The sequence below is a fragment of the Anopheles nili genome, chromosome 2 (genome assembly GCF_943737925.1).
Source record: "Anopheles nili chromosome 2, idAnoNiliSN_F5_01, whole genome shotgun sequence".
Lineage (NCBI taxonomy): Eukaryota > Metazoa > Arthropoda > Insecta > Diptera > Culicidae > Anopheles > Anopheles nili.
In genome coordinates this window covers 19,612,432-19,632,983 of record NC_071291.1, presented here as the reverse complement: position 1 = coordinate 19,632,983, position 20,552 = coordinate 19,612,432, and the positions used below count along the sequence as shown (strand labels likewise).

The 20,552-nt window shown below is 49.2% G+C and overlaps 3 protein-coding genes across 3 annotated transcripts; 2 read left to right on the top strand and 1 right to left on the bottom strand.

The window, feature by feature from the left end:
• The first annotated feature begins 3,077 nt into the window (after nt 1–3,077).
• Nucleotides 3,078–6,951, top strand: LOC128720434 (uncharacterized). The gene is made up of 5 exons (XM_053814103.1): nt 3,078–3,322; nt 5,361–6,101; nt 6,219–6,351; nt 6,419–6,740; nt 6,821–6,951. Exons 1-5 carry the CDS (start codon nt 3,078–3,080, stop codon nt 6,949–6,951), a joined length of 1,572 nt encoding a protein of 523 aa, XP_053670078.1.
• An 84-nt stretch (nt 6,952–7,035) lies between these two features.
• On the bottom strand, nt 7,036–7,700 carry LOC128731409 (uncharacterized). Its single transcript, XM_053824532.1, has 2 exons — nt 7,380–7,700; nt 7,036–7,302 (listed from the first exon to the last, which is right to left on the bottom strand). The coding sequence occupies exons 1-2, from the start codon at nt 7,698–7,700 to the stop codon at nt 7,036–7,038; spliced, it is 588 nt and encodes a 195-aa protein (XP_053680507.1).
• A 6,841-nt stretch (nt 7,701–14,541) lies between these two features.
• Nucleotides 14,542–20,503, top strand: LOC128730258 (Y+L amino acid transporter 2). Its single transcript, XM_053823294.1, has 8 exons — nt 14,542–14,823; nt 15,076–15,322; nt 15,558–15,683; nt 16,758–16,851; nt 17,051–17,265; nt 17,418–17,647; nt 17,714–17,966; nt 18,918–20,503. The coding sequence occupies exons 1-8, from the start codon at nt 14,542–14,544 to the stop codon at nt 18,983–18,985; spliced, it is 1,515 nt and encodes a 504-aa protein (XP_053679269.1). The 3' UTR covers nt 18,986–20,503.
• Nucleotides 20,504–20,552: the final 49 nt, after the last annotated feature.

Here is a 20,552-nt window from a genome sequence, read left to right as displayed (position 1 = left end):
AGCGTGAGATACGTTTCCAAAGGCAGCGTGTGATAGGTTTATTGGATTCGTAAATCAATAACCGTGGGCTTTACAACCCTGGAGCTCTCATTCCCACCCCGGCGCCCTGTGCGAGAACTAATCGAGCCTGATTGTTTGACGTGGGCTGGCAACCGGGACGATGCTAATGAAGCCTATCAATTTCCGACCGACGGGGAAAAAAAGGCTCACACTTTCCATGCTTTCTACTGCACCGTTGGGCCCGCGTGATGCAGCCCGTTTATGGGTCACTGGGCCGTTCGGTGGGATGTTTTGTCTCGATAAGCTCATTAACTGATTTGAGTAACGATGCGAGCGTCGTTAGGATGTTTTACCGAGGAAGTTTTGCATTGTTCGCATACCGCTACCATTTGGCATGGGTTGTGTTATTTTTGCGAACAACTTCCGTGAACTTCGTGATACATAAACCGGTACCGTTCGGTGTTCTATTTTCGGGGAACCAGAAAACATGGCATACGACGTTCGATCAAACACGCTGGCTTAATTGCGACAGATCGGAGGTTCTCGAAGGATGCCCTTCAGGTGCTACGTGAACCACAACAAGCAACAGGTTCTTGAAACAAGCGGAACCCTTTTTTTGTCGAATCGTGCAAATCTCTGACGCGAAGAGAGCGAAAAAAAAATAACTAGCAACCGGAGGAATGATCCGTTAGCGAGATATGATCTGCCACCGGTCCGGCGGCAGCTTTGTCCTCGTTCCCATCTTCACCACCCGTTTCCGTAATTGTAATTGATGTAACGAGCCACCAGCCGCCGATGAGAAGATGCATCACGGGCCAGTAGTGAGGCCAGCACTATTATCGTCAGCACTGCAGCCAACATGACGCGGCGACGATGAAGCACATTACGTAATGCGCTCTCATGGTTCTTTTATTTTTTTTTTCGCAGCCCATTCCACTGAATAGGTCATGAGGAACGTGAGTGAGTGAGAGAGAGAGAGAGAGAGAGAGAAAAGAAAACGGGCTGATTTGTGTACGTGCATTTGTTTTAATCTGCACCCAATTCGATGTCGACTTCCTGCCTCAGTTTTCCCGGCACAGAAACGACGGAGCGTTATGGGGTGGCGACAAGTCGCTTTCTTATCAAACGCAATGATCCATCGTTAGCGATGCGTGAGAACCCGCAAGAAACTGGGCGGGAAATCCCACCATCATCCTATTGCGGAACCCACCGGTGGTATTATTCCCGCAAAACGGACTACATTCTTCCGCGTGGTACGATAATCGACCCAACTGCATGCAGCCATTCCATTCGTTGCCAACGTACGGTGTGGTCGACCAGCGACACGTTTCCGGCGTTCGATGATGACCGTACCGAGCAAATAAGTCCCGGGAAGCCACCCTGCATGGGGGAGAGACCAACACCAGATCTTGATCGTGTACCTCGAGGAACTCCCTCCTCTGCTTCGCGCGGGAAAAGCCCCATTTCCCAGCTGCTCGCGCGCACAAACCGAACCCGTTATCCGTGTCGGCGGCATGTTTGCACACCGCGTGATCGATTTTCGCGCCCGTTGCGCGTTATGATTGTTTTATTTATTGGCCTGACACCTCTTGCGATCCGGCTCGACTGTAGTTGATCGGGTGGGCTGGTAGGGTTTTGGTTTCTCAGGCGATTTTCCTCGCTCGTTCTGGGTGGAAAGTGGGCCATCGCAAGCCACCGGGCCGAAACAGGAAAACGGTTGCATTCTGCTAGCAGCTAGCGGTGCGCGTTCTTGTCGTAATTTACCATTCCAATGGCCTGGAGCAAAATGGATTGCAGTAATTGCAGCTGGTTAATTAAGCTGTTGACGCGCGGGAACTGGTTCAAGATCGAGGCTCCAAACGTCGGGATTCGAGATCCGATGGGTCGTTCGGTTCGACGGCGACCTCCACAGCAGATGAAGTGTTAACTTCTGGACTGAAATGAAGTCACTTAACGTTGTCGTTGGTCACGATCATTTACTAACGAGTCCGATCGATCAAAAATGAATTACGAATCACCGTTTAGAATGTTTTCCACGCGTTTTCCATCGAAGCAAAGAAGCGACAGCGTAACCGACGGCATAACTCGTGGGTGGAGTCGGTTCATGAATTGATGGATGAGAAAAATTCGTCGTCGCAGCCCAGCCTTACTTTGTTCATTTGCTTTTCTTTTTTCTCTGCGTTATTTTTTTTTTGCAACGTATTGTCGAACCTCGGTGGCTCAGTTTTCCCTCCGATACAAAACCCGCGTAACATCTCCCATGACCCAATTGCAGACGTCCGCAGGTCATTATTAACAATTGAACCGTGCCGCATTTTCTCGCCCGATTAGCTAACAAAACCTTCATCCCAGCCGACGCCCATTTCCCCAGAAGTGCAGCTAAAGTTTTCCCATCTGCCCATCATTCCAGGCTCCAAACCCAAAGTGCAACGCAACGGCGGTGAATGCAGCGCAGCCTCGTGACTCAGCGGAACCAATTTCAAGCGCCCAGGACGCACGGTTGGCACCAAAACGTTAAACCGACAAATTCGTTGATGACATGTTCGCGCACCAGCACGGGCACGGACCGGTGCCGTCGCCATAACGGAGCCTACCTTTATCACGGATGGTGCTGTGAAAATTGTGCCCCAAAGTCGGACGGGCGGAAAAACAAAAACGTGATGTAACATTTGCTTTTGCTGGTCAGAGATTGAAAAAACGCGCGTGCTAGCATAACGCTCGGAAGGAAAACGCCACACCAAGCGGTGGACGCTAAAGCCTTTCGATTTGAGTGAACCGTGAATATCCGCCCAGGGGGCCCGTGAGAAACGCACAGTGAAGTGTACGATCGCGTGTCCGTCCCGTTGGTCCGGTGATCGCGATAGCATCTGCACCGTCGCTGCTTTAGGCGCTCGGTTTGTAACCTTCACCTCGTTGCAAGTGTAAACAGTGACGGTGGACGGTGGCGTTTTCGGATGTAACGCATCATTGTTTGTGGCCACAGAGATAAGCGAACGAGCGGACCGAAAGCGAACCAGCAAGCAGCAAGCGCGTAAAAGCAAGCAGAGACCTTTCGAAAAACCGCAAAAAAAAAAACCATGGCCGATAGTCGCGAGAGAATCCGTGCGCCTCCACGGGATGGGCGTGAAGGGTTCACGAGCCCACGGCAGGTGTTGCGGAGGTTGATGTTGCTGTCCGAGGGTCGACAGTACCGTGAGGCGGCCACCGTCGTTGGTCGACTTGGACCATCCGTGTTACGGTCGGTGGTGGCCGAGCTACCGATGGATATCCTGATCGAGGCGCTACCACACAGTACCTACCTGCTCGAGTCCTTCTTCAACCGGTAAGTCATGTGAGCGGTACGATCCTTTCGAATACCTCGCTGGTTGGCTGATAGTGTGAACCTGTTTCTCGCTCCTACGAAGCCAGGAGCCGATCACCGGGACCACTTTCACCGTCCTGCGAAAGGGAACCATTTCACGAGCAGGAATCTCGCTGCTGGGGCGCGTGTTTGCATTCACTCCGGGCACACAGATAAACGCTGAATTTCCCGGTTCAACAGGAAGCTGAAGGTACCAGGCCACAAGAAACAATAGCAATCCGATTCCCGTGGACGAACCTCAAATGGCGGCGACTTCTTTTGCCCGCTGTGTCGAATCGACCATTTCGCCAATTTATTATCGATCGGGGTAGATTTGATTAATGGAGGTGAAATGAAAAGTTGTTTCTCACTCGCCCCCAGTGCTCGCCCTTACCGCGTGTGTCAGTGTGTTAAGGTCAAACCAGTTCCGGAGGGCAAACTCCCCACCCCCCTCGAACACGCTTCCCCCTTACGAAGGAAGAGGTCGTTGACTGGGGCGGAGAGAAATAAATTAACCAGAATGGAAAGTGTCCATTCGTCCGCGTCGGGGTTTCGCGCATTCCGCGAAGATTTTATGATTTTTGTCAGCCCAAGCGGGCGTCCTGAAAACCGCGCGCGCTTGTCTTTCCATATGTTTCTTTCATAATGCGTGTGTGTGTGGATGTGGAATTGTTTTTTTATGCTGCCACGCTTAGGGAACCACTCGATCAGTCGACGTGTATGGGACGGGCGGTTTCTCCACGAGTTGGCCACGAAGCAGCCGCATCCCTGGCCGAAAAAAAACATGAAAAAGACAGTTAACGTTTAAAAGGCTTAACATGCCGACCGACTGCTTTCACTTGTCACGAACGTGGCACTTGATTTAGCCGATCCTGGATTCAAGCGGGGCGATGATTATTTAGCAAATTTTTGGCACCAGCCTTTTATTGGGGTAGCGTTTATCTCGCAGCGCGCTAGGGAACACCGTTTTCGGACCGACTTTCGGTGACATAGGAACGGATATCGGCCCAGGGCCCAGGGCGTTAAAGCCCGCTTCCAACAGAAGCACACGTGAAAGCATAGACCGGGTGACATTAAGAGAAAAAAAAAGTATGCTAACGCAAACATGAGTCGAAATCGGTAACGGTACAGCTTGGCTCGAAGTCGAACACAATCACTCGATCGATCGTTAAGTGCGGATCAGCATATTGAAATGATCACCGGTGTGGGCCGGTGCATTGTTCGGGGAGTTTGATCGAGTTTTTTTGTTTATTTTTCGATTTTGTGGAAATTGTATCTGGGCCGCGCAAATGAACGAAACGGACGTTTTCCCGATGACCCGGATTCACCCGCCAGCTTGGCTACGTTATGTCGACGCCGAGGCTGCACTTGTTCGCAGAAGATGTGTATATATATAGGCTACACACAAAGTACTGCACAACGCGTCCGGAATGTAGCGGCTCATTTGAATTACCGCACCCGCTCTATGAGGAAAAAAAACCAACGGCGCCAGCTTCTGGCTCTGTTCGACTTTTTCGGCTACTCGGGTACCTTCAGCTGGCCTTAATTACTCACCGAACTGGATGCGTACCTGCGTGTGTGTGTGTGTGTGCGGGCGTGTTTTTCCGCGCCGTTGTAACATCCACGGCCAACCACACTATGGGGATGAAAAAGTAAATGTTTGCCGCCAAGCGGGCAAAAGTTTGATCGCGTGCGAGGATCGTTAGGCGGCGATCGTTACACCATGACTAACTTACAACGGGATGTGTTATCAATTGGGGTACGCTTGAGGAAGGTGTGGGAGCAGAAGCAAAACAAGTGGGATGAAAAATCACATAAACACCCCCCAAAATAGGGGTAGTTCCGCACGCGTAGTAGTACAGTTAATTGACCTGCGTTACGAAACAAAGCCTACTTGTTTAAAATTCGCTATCCTTTCATCAGCAGTAAGCAGGTGAAAAGTGCCTACTAATGTGCTGGATCCGTAAATGAACACCCCGGGGCCGGTTAACCCTTAACTCATGCTGTTTCTCTCCCACAGACTTAACGCGGTAGTGGCCACCCCAAGACCCGACGTACCATGCGAGGCCATCATGTGGCACCTGGTGAAGTTGTTCAGCAACCCCCACGAGACGGGACTGCGTCAGCGTTGCATGAAGCTTGCCCAAGCCATCGGTACCTGGCAACCGTCGTTACGAGACTCCTTACTAGCACGCCGGAAACAACTCGACCAAGCGATTCAGGGCCTCGGTGTTCACGGATTAACCGCTGATCAGACAGGGAGTCTCATCTCGCTGCATGTCGGACTCCGGAATGAGCTACAACGGCACATTGACACGTACAAGACCGCCATCCACAAATTGGAGGAGTTGAGTCCGGTCACAGCCCACCAAGATCCGGCACAATCTTCCCACCAACGATTACTCGCAATCGGCTACGGTGACATCCAGCAACGGCTTATCGACAACAAGACGCTGCTGACGATGCTGGACAAACCAGCACTCAAGCAACTAGCACAGCTAGTCGAGAACTTATCACAGCGCGTCCAAAACGACAAAGAGGTGTTGTTTTGTGTTGGCCAGATCCGGCGTACTGACTCCACGGCCAACACCGAGGAACGTCCGGCCGCAGGTCTACTGATGAACTACTCGCGAGGTTGTGACACCGTCCTGGGACTGATGGGACCACTCTCACCGATGCCTCCGAGTAGTCCTACCAGCAACGCCTGCAGTAGTGGCGGAAGTGACGGCTATCACTCCGATTCCGACGTTGACGAGACCAAGTACGGTGTCATTGTACATTCGCAACCCGCAGGCCGTGATATTGATGGTTTTTCTTCTTGTTTTCTTTCCCTCGGGCAATGTAACTTCCTTTCCGGATGGCGGTACCAAAACCGCAGTTCCGAGCTGGTGCGTCAGTACAGCGTAATGTACGGGAAAAACCGCATCGACACGCTGGATTCGCTAAATGCGTTGCCACAGCTCAAGCACGCCCATCAGCTGAAGGCCAAGATACTGTTCTCCATCATCGTGGTAAGTTTGGGCCCCTTGAGGCTCTCCGAAACTGACACCTTATCTCACTGACACCCTTCTACTGTAGCTTGCTTTCCGTGCTTGTCACGGGCTAAAAGAGCGCAAAGTGCTTGAAGTCCGCCGGACTTTGTTCGTGCTCGACGCGAACGATGATGCGACAGCCGCCCTTGACCGATCCGTACGCCAACAGCTGAAGGAAACGGCAGATCGGTTCCCAATGGGTGATGTCGAACGGCAGGTCGCAAACCAGGTCCTTTCCACGTTGCACGAATATCCTTGCCTGGAGGCGTGCATTCCGCTTGTCCACTATATCAGTGATTGCGTCCGGTTAGCGTGGCGTATGGTGAACCAAACCAATCCGTACTACCTCGATACGGACTTCACTCTCGGTAAGGACCAACGATGAGCCCTTGCATAGTATTGAGGTGATGAAGCCATTCATTCATACACTTTTATTCACTCTTGACAGGTCTTCTGCAACCGGAGAAACACGAGCGGTATCCGATATCCGAGAAGCGTTCTGATATCATCCGGGCGTTTTTGTGGCCAGCGCTGATGCAGAATGGACACTGCGTCTACAAGGCGGTTGTTGCCACCTGAAGCCGCTCACTAGAGCCTGCTTCAACCGCGCTGTACATAGAGAACTCTATTTTCTGGGTGTATTCTTACTGAGGAAATAAACTTTTATTTGCGTACTCGTGTGGGTGTCTTTTCGGGCGCATCCGAACCGGGCAGTGGCAGCAACTGCAGCCTGATCGTCCTTTGGGCTCGCGTGCACTCGAGCAGATGCACCTGGTAGTAGCGCACGATGTCCGCCGGGAACTTAAATCGTCTTTCGTGCTCCTTTTCCAGTCCTAGCGCGTACATTCCGTTTTTGCCGGCGTGTCGGATGAATAGATGAAAGAAGGTTCCAGGGCCACGGATCGACAGGACGTAACGAATCCTTTCATGCTGCTGGGGAAAAGCGGATTGCGATTAAAGAGCGTGTATAAAAGGGTGTTTAAAGTTTAACCTTGAGCCTTACTCACCTTCAGCTTGAACGGTCTGACTATGCAAGTGCCTTCGGGACAGTTCCGAAGCAGCAGCTCGCTATACCGGCGATCAACGTCGTGATAGAATGGTTCCAGCTCGACTGTATCGTTGATCACGACGTACCGTGGTCCACCCATCCCGGTAGCTGAATCTGTGAGGTCATTCACCCCCGTGGACATTACGAAGCCGCTGCTCGTCGGTTCCACTAACACCTCGCTCCGGTAGCGACAGTGTACGGCGTCCCGTACGGTTTCGGTGAACCGATTAACCAAATTCACTATCAAATGGTAGGACACGACAAGACAGCAGCAACTCATCGCTTGAGCCCGATGCAACCGTTCGTCCAGCAACAACTAACGCACCCGGCAGACGTTGGCTGGGCTGTATCCGGAATCAGATCTGCTTTGGTTGGCAATTGTCGGGAATGATCGGTTACAGCAATCCAACAAGTGTCGCTCATCTGGTGGATAGATGGATGCGTCTCTTGGTAGGCATGCGTGACAGCACACATGTGCGTTTGGGTTGTTTTTTTTTTCGCTAATTCGATGCTAGTTGCCATTTGTCACGGATGCTGGTTGTAATGAAAGAAAGAAGAAAGAAAGTGTACAACAAACACGATAAGTGTAGATGTTAGTTTATCCCGACGACACGTTGCGTTCTACTGCGGCGCTACGGGGGTTACATACATGCGTACATCTTTTGTTTGTTAAAAGGCTTCGTGATGTACGAAACATGGCCACGCCTCTTTGATTAGCAAGGTTCGGATTGTGGGTTTTCGTAGCTTTTCAATGTAATCGAATTTATTTACATTTGCTTTCATTAAGATTGTAATTGTTTTCATTATTAATGACACATTGTTGAATTCTATAGAGTGTTAAAGATTGCGAATAAAATTTTTTGAATCATCTAAATTATCTAAGTGTTGAATATTTATAAGCCATGAAATATAGGATAATGATAAAATATTGTTCAAAAATGTCCTAGCAAACCAAAACACCTCAAATCATCTCTGCGAAACAGGCTATGAGCGTCGTTGAAATATTTCACTCCGCAATGAAATATTTCATTCAATTTTTCTTGAAATTTTATCTTCTAGAGATCAAATGGAAATGTTTGGAAAAATCGTTTTTTATGCATAAATTTTGAAATTAAAATAATACTAATTTTTTATGCTGTTTGACTCTGCTCTAAGATATCGTTATTACAAGTGTCTGCTGGAAATTAAAATGTTAGCTAAACGTTATTAAAGATACCATGAAATCAATCGTTAAAAAATATCGCATTATCATTAGCAAACTATTTATATACATGATAATTTTATCCTAATTCATTTCTGATCATATATACTGCCAAGTTTGAGACCGCTTTAATCATTCTCAAATTATCAAATTCAAAAACAGCTTTGATAACTATATTAATTATCAAAATCATTAACATGTTTGCTTGACAGCCTCAACCATCGTCTAGTTAAACTGTTAGCTAGTTAGAATATTCTCCCTGAACAGGCGCGTCAAGTTGCTCGTTTATTCGTCAAACCACCGGTTTGTTTGCACAGTGGAGCTTTAATCGAGGAGCGCAATTTGCACCGCAATTATAGTTGATAATTATGATCCGCCATTCATTTAGCCCTCTTCGCAGTTGACATAACGAAGCAAGGCGTTGACCAACGACGACCACCCCACGACAGCCCGTGAGCATCGAGGTGATGGTGAGCTGATAACAACTTGGCCCAGTATTAACTGGAGTAGATTTAGGGGTGCTGGGTAGCAACACCGGTTGGCTGTACTTAACGCTGGCCGCCCAGACGAGCATGAAAGTGAAAAGACACGGTGCTTACGGCAACCGCACTATGATCTTGAGCTTTCGATCAAGAAACGGTCAATGTCGGGGTAATGGGCACTAATAAGCAGCAACACTACCACCTCCAGGGTTGCGCAATGGTTTACCACCCCCGGGGGCTACAATTGGTCTCAATGTATACTGCACCTAGATATATTAGAAGCCAACCCTTGGCACTGGTTGTCAACAGTTTGGTGTGGCATTAGGGAAAGCTAGAGCGTAGTAGCGTAATAATAAATTATGAAGACTATTCGAAAGAGTATCCTGCCCCCGTGTGCCCTGCAGTACCGTTAGAACCTTTCACAGCACAGCATGACGCAGCATCTGGCTGTGATGTAATAGTTCCGTGACCGCTCGTCGTGTCATTGCACACATTATACAGGGCAATGCATCGCATCATACATGCCAGAGATGAATATGAGTAATGAATGAATTTTGTGATCATACTCCGATCGAAGTAATTACCATAATTACGATCGAGTCTCTTTCAACGCTTACTCAATTAGGGAACCGATTGTGAGAGGAAGCTGAAAAATTGTCCTAGTTTCCGGGAGATGCATTTTCATCCCCACCTAAAGGCAATCAGAGTAATTGGGACAGTGCAACCCATCCGCGTACCATTGGCGCCAACAATTGCTTCTTTCTCGCGTGAGTACACCCGCGTTCGTAATCGTAATGCGACTGAAATCCCCAATATTGACAAACACGGGGCCCCACCGTAACCGTGATGTGGGGGGAAAACGCTTTGAAAACCGCAGCACGTTCTCGCGTTCCAACAACTGATGACCGCAGGCGGCATTGACACTCGCAGGCCACCAGACGCGATAGCACGCTAGGCTGCATCCATCCGGTGATGCAAAGGCGAGGAAAAGTTTCATCAGCCGTTAGAAGAAGAAAAAAAACCCTCCCATCTGGAAACGGTGCATCGATCGATCGAAAGTGCAGCGTGAACGCGTCATGCCGAGATGCATCCAATTCGTGCCCCAATCGAACACGTGGGTTGGATCAAAAAGAGTGGTCACGAGGCGACGGATAAAGTGGTCCCTCAACCCGGCAAGACTTGGCGGCGCCAATCACGCTGATGACGCACGAGTTAAAGTTCGCGCGAGAGACTGTTCACCGGTTTATGGCGGTTCTTGTCTCGTCCATCCACGATTCCGTCGCTGTCAGGCTGATAATTGGCTGCGCGTTCAAGCTGACCGATAACGGATTCGAAAACAAACACAATTTTGCTCTACAACCCGGCTGGTAATGCGGGAAACGTGAATAAACCGGCTCAGGGTTGCCCAGGGAGGTCACCGGTCGCAGCTTCTTCGGCCCAAGTCGTCAGAACGTCACAAGGACGAACGATTGGCCGCTGTTGGTACGCAGGGATCCGTTCTACGCGTCGGCAATGGTCCAAAATTCGACTCGTACGCTTTCCCAAACAGGGAACACTGGCCGTTGAGGTTGGCAACCTGCCTTTTAAGCACCATCCAAGCATCACCGTCTAGCCGGTCACCAAGCCGCGTGTTCTAGGAAGCATCCCGAGACAAACGCGTGGCCAAGACATGTGACTACTGTTACTTTCCACGGAGGCTTCCCAGCTTCCATGGGGCATGCGCCGTGAGCGAGCGCCCACGTCATACATCCGGCAGGAGAAAAAGGTGACGCTACCGCGTACCGGTTCCGGTAGTGTCCGTACCGTCGGGGCTCATTCTGGGCCACTCACTGCGAGAAAGGATAACGCCCCTCGGTTACCGCGCATACCCGGCGACCAGCGATCAGACTGGTGCCGTCCGACAGTCGTCCTTCGCCGAGCTACGCCGTCATTCGCTCGGGAAAACGCGTACCGTAAGCATCTCTTTACTGGTGGACCACCGTCGTGCTGGTACTGGTGGTGGAGGTCGAACGAGAAGGGGCTGAGAAAAATCGAAATCGTCAAAAAGGCCGCCAGTGGTTTTAAATCTTCGGTTTTTCCTCCGTGTAAGTGGTTTCCCCGAAAAAAAAACCCCTGGTGGGAAAAGCCCCCAGTGGACGCAGTAGGCACTTTCAGTTTCGTTGCGAAAATCCATCCTACCGAAAGGAACGCAGTAGGCGCCTGCAGGAAAAACGTGTTTCCCGTGGTAGTGGCAAATGGCGTGCAGCGTTGTGTGAGGCACTGGTGAGCGAGAGATAAAAAAGCATCAATTATGATGCCGTCAGCTGAAGTAGGCTCGAGACTCATCAATTATTGGCGATGTTTGAGCGTGACGTGATGCGAAATTGGATCCGGATCCATCGAGGAGTTGTGCGTGTGTACCTTAGGGATTGGGAAAGTTAGACCGTTTTTCATGTTGTGTTACGCGTGCTAAATAAAAACGCACACACACAGTTATCTCGAGCGCAGAGCGAACTGTCATCACGTGACGTAAACGGGGAACGGAACGGGATGCTTTGGGGGAAGAAAATTCGCAAGCGATTCGCTGCGACAAATGCGGAAAATTCTATTACGTCTTCTGAGTTGTTTCGTACCGAGTGAATGCTTCAACAAATGAGCAACGCGTATTATCACCTTCAAAATTTTGCCTCTTTATGGCTTGACGGAGATAAATGCATCCATATACCGTGATTGCCGTAATGATAGCGCTGTTTGCGTGCTGGGTTGCATTCTTAGATAACCAAGACGTCCTGTCCGTGCTTGCAAGCAGGTGCCCACCCAAGGACCGCTCGTCACGCCACCTAATCGCTTTTTCAAGGTGAAATCAACGCATATTTAGATCGAAACCCGGGAGCGATAATCCGTGCTAATTATCGAAACATTTCCGAATACGAATGAGCTCCAGCTTCCCAGCGAGCTTCGGTTGGTGTGGATGCCATCTTCAGGCCCACACAGAGTACATGCTTTTTTTTTTCTAATCACTATGCAACCTTCAAACAATGACACCCGCGAACAACATAAAACTTCCGCTCGCAGAGGTCAATTGGGAGTGGAATTGATGCGCGGGGAGGACGTTAAAAAAATATCCCAAACGTGACGTGACTCAACACGTTCCATTGCCGCGGAACGGCAAAAATAAAAAAGCACACACAATCTCGCTCGATTGCCAAAACAACCCTCGACGCCGCAAACGCGCGTCCAAAGCTCGACCGAAAACACACAAAACTTGTTCCAAAGCATATTCAAAGTGAGTTTGATATTCACGCAAGGATGGGGTGGGAAAAAAACACGCAAACGAAGATTCTTCTGCTCGATAGAATTCGCATACGTCACAACTCCTAGGAAGCCGGGGAGATGTGTTGTTATCACTAGCCCACCAGAGGTATAGGACGGACGGTGGCCAACGGTCAGCCGGTACTCGTGAGTGCCGTACCGTGGAGGCTGCGTGATTTTCGGAACCATACTCAAGCGAGGACCGGCACGCAGCGTTCTTGTGAGTTCCTGCTCGAATGCCGAGCTGAGTGACTGCTTGGAACGTTTGAACGGCGTTAGAAGACACGCTGCCGTTCGGTCCGCGAGGCATTCGAAAGACGGCACTCGAGCGCAGTGGAACGGAAAAAAAGCCCGCGCCACATATCCTCCACGTGTGTGTGTCCGTACGCGGCTGGATACGGATTATTTGCTCGCGGCTGCAAGGCAAGGACGCGTGCTAGTGAGAGTGACCATTAGGAGGTGAATAGTGGCGATAATCGGGCAGAAGAAAAGGTCCAGCATTCGGTAGAGCCGCGATAAAGTGTCCTTGAATTGGTGAAGCAATTCCTTGTGCAACTGCGATCTCTGTGCAAAGAATACGCACCGCCAAAGGTACGTCAGCCGTGTCGAGGATGCTCGTTCTAGTCGTGCGTACGCGAAATGCAGCCGTCAACGGCGTTTCAACCCTTTTCAAGCGGGCTGACCTTGAAAGTTTCCTTGCGTTGGGATTTTTACATCCTTCGTTGTGGTTCCTTGATTTTTTTTGCTGTGTGTCTGCTGTAGTAAAGGACGGCGTGCATAAGCGCATACCGGCTGTGCTGCACTGTGTTCGCGGTTTCGCTCCAGGTGAAGGATTTGCGGGAATTCAAAAATTTAGCTACGCAACAAACTTCTCCGGAGAACGATAGTTTCCACGTACGCGTATTACGCACCGAGCAGAGCGTGTGACGTTAATCGTGCCCACCTTATCGAAGACTTGTTTGAACTCACTCCATCAGAGTCGCAAGACAGGGTCCGTTACCTATTGAACCGTCGTCGAAAATGTGCGCCAATTTCGACCTCCTTCGGAAAGCTGCACAAACAGAAAACACGGAGCACCATTTGCCCTTCTGTGTATGTGGCGTGGAAGGGCTTACGCCGTCGCCACGCGTCGATTAGTGAGGTCTGTTAATTGGAGAAGTTTTTACCCCCGTCGGAAGCTCAATTGAACATCGATGTGACGCCTGCCAGGGCTAGACAAAGTGGAAGTGTTTGGAGGCAACAACAGCAACAAAAAACTCCTGGTCCTGAGTGGGTTATGAGGGTGGTTTAGAGATGCGTCTGTCGGATAATGAACGTGTTGTAGCGTTCAGCTGGCTGCAGGTGTTTATGAGAGCGACAATTGTTGAGCCGAACTGAACGAAACATATGCCGAACAGAGCAGGGTTATGCCGGCTTTTTTTTTGAGAGCGTTCCATTAGCCAAAAAATGGGCCAACTTAAAATAGCTCCCGAGATCGACATTGTTTGTTTATCGGTAAAATAATGCGATTTCATTTAAATTTATTTAAAATAAAAACCGGTCAGCAAATTATTGACTGGTATAAATTGGTACAACTTTTCGGGCACCCTGTCCCGAGTCCGACTCCCATCCGTTATCGTTGAATCTGCCTCGCTCACCGTTTCCCACAAAGCACGGCCGTTCCAAACAACAGCCTAAGAGCGGCAACATCCTCTCGACATTGTCGAAGGAGCCGCTGACACCGGCGATTGTTTACCGGACCGATTCCGGGTCGCTGTTTCGGGACCGTGGCTCCGGGCGGAACATCTCCCGTCCAAAAGTGCGCGTTATCTAGCCGGTGTCACAAATTGCATTTGATCTGTGGACGGGAAATTACAGTCTCCATTTCGTGGCCCAACATCCTGAGCCTGATTAGTGCACAATGGCACTCGTTTAGGCCACGTCCTGTAATGATACGTATGCGGCTCTAGCAACCACGGTGGCCCTAACAAAACGTGGCCTAGCGTCGAACGCCACTTAACTATTCAGAGCGTCCATTAGTGTTGAGCGTGTGCTCTCTCTCTCTCTCTCTCTCTCTCTTTCAGCTCGCCCCAGATTCGTGCATCAAACCGTCAAGATCCGTCCAACACGGTTCCCAAACGCACGGAGGAACGCGTCACGACAGTACCATGGAGGACGAGGCGTTGAATAAAACCGAGAAGCCACAGCTTCGCAAGGACTCGCTGAAAAGTGCCAAGGATGAGGGTACGAACGGGGACGCGGCCAACGGTGGTGGCGGTGGGGGTGACATCGTCCTCAAGCCAAAGATGACGCTCGTCAACGGTATCACTGTGATCGTGGGGTCCATCATTGGGTCCGGCATTTTCGTCTCACCGACCGGCGTCCTGATCAACACGGGCAGCGTCAACATGTCGCTGATTGTGTGGATTCTGTCGGGGCTTTTTTCGATGGTAAGTGTAAGCTTTCGATGCGAAATGGTTTTTTTTTTCGTTTTCTTTCTTAAAGCCACGGTCACGCCACACTCCGCTCCAACCGGTTTACGGTTCCGACGGAGTCTCCGTTCCTCGATGCCGTGTTTTCGCGAGCCGTTTCCGTTTGAAATGGAGCGAAAACAAATATTCTCCCGTCTTAGGAGAACACCCACCATACGAAAGCTTAAAGCACCAAGCTGAAGCAATCCTTTCGCGTGTATCCTTCCGCAGGTTGGTGCGTACTGCTACGCGGAGCTGGGTACGATGATCAAAAAGTCCGGTGCCGATTACGCGTACATCATGGAAACGTTCGGTCCGTTTCTGGCGTTTATCCGGCTCTGGATCGAGTGCATGATCGTGCGTCCTTGCTCGCAAGCCATCGTCGCCCTCACGTTCAGCGTGTACGTCCTGAAACCGTTCTTCCCCGAATGCCAACCACCGGAGGATGCGGCCCGCCTGCTTGCCGTCTGCTGCATCCGTAAGTAATCGTTTTTTCCGCGGGCCGTCAATTTCCGTTCGATTTACGACGGTCTATGGCCACCATCGATTACGGGCGAAATCCCACGCTCGGTGGCGTTTATGCAAATCCGCCACCGTTAAGCTGTATCGCGCGCTGATCCGTAAGGCCGTTATTTCGACCCATTGTGAGATTATTTGTTTCTTTCTTGTTTTTCCCCCCCGTTTTCACGCGCCCGGCTGACGCACTTTTACAGTGGTGCTGACGTTCATCAACTGCTGGGACGTGAAATGGGCGACGGCCGTCCAGGACATCTTCACCTACGCGAAGCTGCTCGCTCTGTTCGTCATCATCGGTGCCGGCGGTTACTTTCTGTTCCAGGGTAAGTAGCGAATCGGAACCGGGAATCGAGCCCGGTCGGTTATGCAAACAAACGCTGTTCGCGTGCGCCTATGGTTAGCATAAATCAGCGGCCGCGCCAGGTGCATCTGTTACGATGCAAAAACCGGGCTCGGAAGCTCGTTCTCGTGCGTTCCGTTGACGACAGGCCCACGCAAATGCTTGGCGAGGGTCGCAAGCTTTCACTGTCCAGGCACGTGGAAACAGCCGGTCCTGACGGGGGTGGGAGGGGGTAGATTTATTTATTTGTTTTTGTTCGTGAACCGGGACCGTCTCCAGGGATGACAGAATTAGAAATGGCAAATCCCCAGTGAGCTTATTGGTTTTTGCGCTGAGAAGAAACATCGTCATGCGTCTTTTACAATCTAAGTAAGCCGAGTGAGGGCAACATTCTTGCCCCAAGGTTGCCAGCTCGGGCCCGTTTAGATCCCATGATAGAGCGCTTTGATGCTCGCTGATAAGCTCAGCTTCAGCCGCACCCGAAACGAAAACGGTGCATTGTCTGAACGGACGAAGGGGCCAAATGGGGGCCAATTCTCGAGCCGCATCCATTCAATACGAATTGCCAAAAATTGTCCCAACAAATCACGGTTTCTCGGCACCCTTTTGCCCCCTTACATCCTTCCTCAGTCTGGCCAGTCGTCCTGATTATTGTCGGTAAAGCGAGCGCACACACTTGGCATCGTCGTGTTAAAACGATCATCTGCGATCGCGAGAGCCCGTTTGCCGGTGGCGGCCCACGTTCAATTAGGCTGATTTAGCTTATGCTGCAGCGGCGATTACGCCCGACCGGCAGATACAGCCGATAAAAAGAAGAAGAACGGTATGAGAACATAAACCCCACCAGGTCACATCATTCGGTGACGGTATCGGTCGCGGACGGTCAATTTGATAATGACAGCGAAACTTTAAACCGCCCGACTTCTCATCAGCCATGGGCATGGATGTGTTGCTGTATGCTGGCCCTTCCTAAACAATTGTCTCAGCCCAACGAACCGACCGAAGGGCTGGACCAGCTGTCGCCTGATCTCATTACCTTTGTCTCTCTCGCCCGCAGGCCACACGGAACACTTCACGTTCGATAACACCAAGACCGAGGTAACGTCACTGGCATTGTCCTTCTACTCGGGCCTGTTCGCCTATAACGGCTGGTGAGTTTAGTCCTGTTTTTGTGCCATTGTGCCGCCTGCCTGCGGGGTCCTTAATGATGGTCCCACCGGGGACCTGGCAGCTGTAATGAGAAATGAGATTTGCTGCGACCAGGCTAGCCGGCGGGCATCGGCATCAGGCAACCGACCAAAACGCCTTCCGACAACAGTCTAATCCGCTTATTCGCGATTGCACGCTCAGGAACTATTTGAACTTCATCATCGAGGAGCTGAAGGACCCGGTGAAGAACCTGCCCCGTGCCATCGCCATTTCCTGCACGCTCGTCACGGTTGTGTACGTGTTTACCAACGTGTCCTTCTACACCATCCTGTCGCCGGAAGAGGTGCTCGGTTCGGAGGCGGTCGCAGTCACTTTCGCCGACCGGGTGTTTGGCATGTTTGCGTGGACGATACCGGGTAAAGGACATGCCGCGTCATCGTGGATCGAAATTCGATTCGCTTGTTCGTTGCGGTGCGCCCTCGTTTTTTTTTCCCAGCAACGTCACTTCAATTTTCCTCTTTTCTTTCTACTTTTTTTCTCTTTTGGCTCACGTGGCTTCCCCGAGCAGTGTTTGTCGCCTTGTCGACGTTCGGAGCGGTGAATGGCATTCTGCTTACCTCTTCCCGGCTGTTTTACGCCGGTGCCTGCGAAGGCCAGATGCCGGAAATCCTTACCATGATCCAAATCCAGCGTCTCACACCGACACCGGCGGTGCTCATCATGGCGCTGCTGTCCATGCTTTATCTGACGGTTTCCGACATATTCGCGCTGATTAACTACGTCGGATTTGCCACTTGGGTAAGTGCAGCTTGCAATGCAGCCTAATGACATCACCGATGATTTAACGCTTACTCTCGCCTACAGCTGAGCATCGGCGCCGCCGTTTTGTGCCTTCCGTGGCTTCGGTGGAAGCAGCCCAAGCTGAACCGTCCGATCAAGGTGAACCTTATCTTCCCCATCCTGTATCTGATCGCGACCGTCTTCGTCACCGTCGTGCCGATGATTGCCAGCCCCGTCGAGACCGGATACGGGTGTCTCATGATCCTGACCAGCATCCCCGTCTACTGCATATTTATCGCGTGGCGAAACAAACCGAAGTGGTTCAACCGCTCGATGGGTAAGCCGGGAAGCCGGAAAGCTGCGAGTTGCACGGCTGATGGAAAAAATTGAACCGTGTGTCCTCCTTTATTCCATTTTCCCGTCCCGATTGCCTCGTCCTCGATGAGCTTTTTAGTAGTAAAAGCTTCTTTCTACCGAAAACCCGGTCCTGACGGGCGTCCTTTCCCAATCCCGTTTACATTTGATTGGCTGTAGCGTTGGAATTTTAAATGATATTAATTTTCTTCTCTCTTGTTGATGATAGTTTGCAAAACCTAAAACAAAAACCTACCTCTCGCTCTATCGATGCTTTTCTCTCTTTTTCTTCCTATTTTTTCCCCGGAAATGTCTTCGCAGGTGGATTTACCCAGTGTTTACAAAAGTTAATGATGGTGGTGCGGCCAAAACAGAAATAAGCGCGAAAAGGTTTTTATCATTTTTTTGTTTTTTATCGTTTACGATTAGTTTTACGTTTTCTTCTACTACTTTGTATTTGTCTTTGGCTCTATTACTAACACGAGGATGAACAACGGAACGAACTGACATGCGTATACTAACATTTGTTTCACATATCCTAGTTTCGTTTTTATAACTCACCAGTTTGCATGTAAGAAATTGAAGATATTTTGCACTATACTACCATTTCTTCACTCAATTCGCAATCCGTCCATGGTAATCATGCAAGGCAAAAATATAATAATATCTTCAATTTTCTATTTTAAATATCTATCTTACCTACGTTTTTACGAATCTGTTAATAGCCGCACAAAATGTATATTTTAAGTAACAAAACACATCCCGTTTCGATAAATAGTTCGCACCATGATCGAAACTTCTCTATATTGTTATACGCACTATAAGAAATATTTTTAACTAACATAATACTATCACAATAGCTGTATTGCTACCTTTTCCTGATTCATTTACTAATATTGCCATTTCATTTGCTTATACTACTTCCCATTTACAGTGGCACTGACGCGGTTCCTCCAGAAAATGCTCATGGTCGTAGGAAAGGCCAAACCAGCTCAGGTTTAAACATGTACGCATTAAAAGATCATCAAAAAGATGCCATTGTTGTCTCGACGCCGACCAAAATACAAAAGGACACGCATACAACATTCCGCAGGGGACTAGCAAGGACATGAATGATAAGGGATGTTTCGAGTCCTTGTTCGCCGATATTTTAATGTGTTTTGTTTTGTAAACAATCCTTCCTGAAGGCTGTTGAATTGTAATTGTTTTTAACTATTCTGTAACATTTAATTGTTTGACTCCAGTCTTTTTAGAGTGTTTTCTAAGTAAACCGATAAAAGCGCATGAACGGAAAAATTGATGAAGAAATAACCATTTATCTCACGTACAATTGTGCTACGTTTCGCACAGATATCTCACCCATACTATGTTTGGAAGTTCAAGATACGTCAAGAAATTAGAAATTCAGCAAAAAACTTATCATGAAACCTCCCAAGCAGCTGGGAAAAACAGTTTCCTACGTTGTGGCATTTGCATTCCTCTTCATGAGCCTGTTACGAAAAGCGGATAAAAGTTACTTCTTGTTTGCGGCACTTCCTTTCGCTGCATTTCAGTTGGACCTGCAGTGCAGTATGTCCGGACAAGATTTATTCCACCTTCCATTACGGTCAACGAAAGGCACATATCAATATTTTAATCGGATTGAGTACGTTCTGTCGAAATCAAAATGGTGCTTGCTTGCGTTATTAGCATTATTCTCTTTTGAGCGCTACTCTACGGAGGTAAAATATTAGCGAACGCAGTCAGTGTGCTTGGTATATTCGAAAACAAACCAATTTAATCGAAAAAAAGGAACACAACTACTAAAACTTGGTTTGCATCCCTGCAATACCAGTTGCATGAAACGTATTCAAATTATAGCTAAAAGACTATGTCGTTTAAAAGTTAGAATTGATTTACACGGAGCTTCCATGGGCCTGGTTTCTATCGGCTGGGTGATCAGCATCGTTAGACCGGTGGCGGTAAATTAAAGGACAGCTGAAAAAAGAAATTCTGGTGCACACGTGTTGCGAAAACGTGTAATCACAAGCTCTAGCAAGCGCGTAAAGGAAGTTGATCATGCAAGGGAAAAAAACGCACACGCAAAGAATGAGCTATGTTGTTGACAATAATAGGCACAAATTCGCAAAACGCATAACACGCCGAGGAAACTGGCTGTCGAATAAATGTATTATCATACTCAATCATCATGCTCGAATAGAGAATATACCGTTAGGTGTCATATAGTTCTATATGTATATAAGATAACTGAAGGCATAAAGCAACCCGCATATACATCCTCAAAATATTTATGAAACAAAAAAGAAGAACTACAAAAGCTTTGAAGGAGATATAAAGCCAGGCAGAGAAAACGGAAAAGAGAAAATTCCGAAGGCGGAACGAGGAGAAGAAGGGTTCCACTATTGCGAGAAAATAGCGATGTATCAGTGTAATGTAAAGTATTGTCAAATATACCCAAAACTCAATCACATCTTGCATTTCCGAAGCCAATTTGTGGAAAGAATTCGACAGATTTTATTGGACGCGAATTTATTGATGACATTCAAACAAAAAATCTTCTGATTTTCAC

What these genes read in the sequence shown, in the direction of transcription:
- LOC128720434 (XM_053814103.1), top strand. Translation starts at nt 3,078, where the DNA reads ATGGCCGATAGTCGCGAGAGAATCCGTGCGCCTCCACGGGATGGGCGT. An exon ending in TCCGACGTTGACGAGACCAA is followed by an intron (nt 6,102 to 6,218) that starts GTACGGTGTCAT and finishes CCAAAACCGCAG; the next exon opens with TTCCGAGCTGGTGCGTCAGT. An exon ending in CGATACGGACTTCACTCTCG is followed by an intron (nt 6,741 to 6,820) that starts GTAAGGACCAAC and finishes CACTCTTGACAG; the next exon opens with GTCTTCTGCAACCGGAGAAA.
- LOC128731409 (XM_053824532.1), bottom strand. Translation starts at nt 7,700, where the DNA reads ATGAGTTGCTGCTGTCTTGTCGTGTCCTACCATTTGATAGTGAATTTG. An exon ending in TCAGACCGTTCAAGCTGAAG is followed by an intron (nt 7,303 to 7,379) that starts GTGAGTAAGGCT and finishes TTTCCCCAGCAG; the next exon opens with CATGAAAGGATTCGTTACGT.
- LOC128730258 (XM_053823294.1), top strand. Translation starts at nt 14,542, where the DNA reads ATGGAGGACGAGGCGTTGAATAAAACCGAGAAGCCACAGCTTCGCAAG. An exon ending in CGGTTACTTTCTGTTCCAGG is followed by an intron (nt 15,684 to 16,757) that starts GTAAGTAGCGAA and finishes TCTCGCCCGCAG; the next exon opens with GCCACACGGAACACTTCACG. An exon ending in GTTTGCGTGGACGATACCGG is followed by an intron (nt 17,266 to 17,417) that starts GTAAAGGACATG and finishes TTCCCCGAGCAG; the next exon opens with TGTTTGTCGCCTTGTCGACG.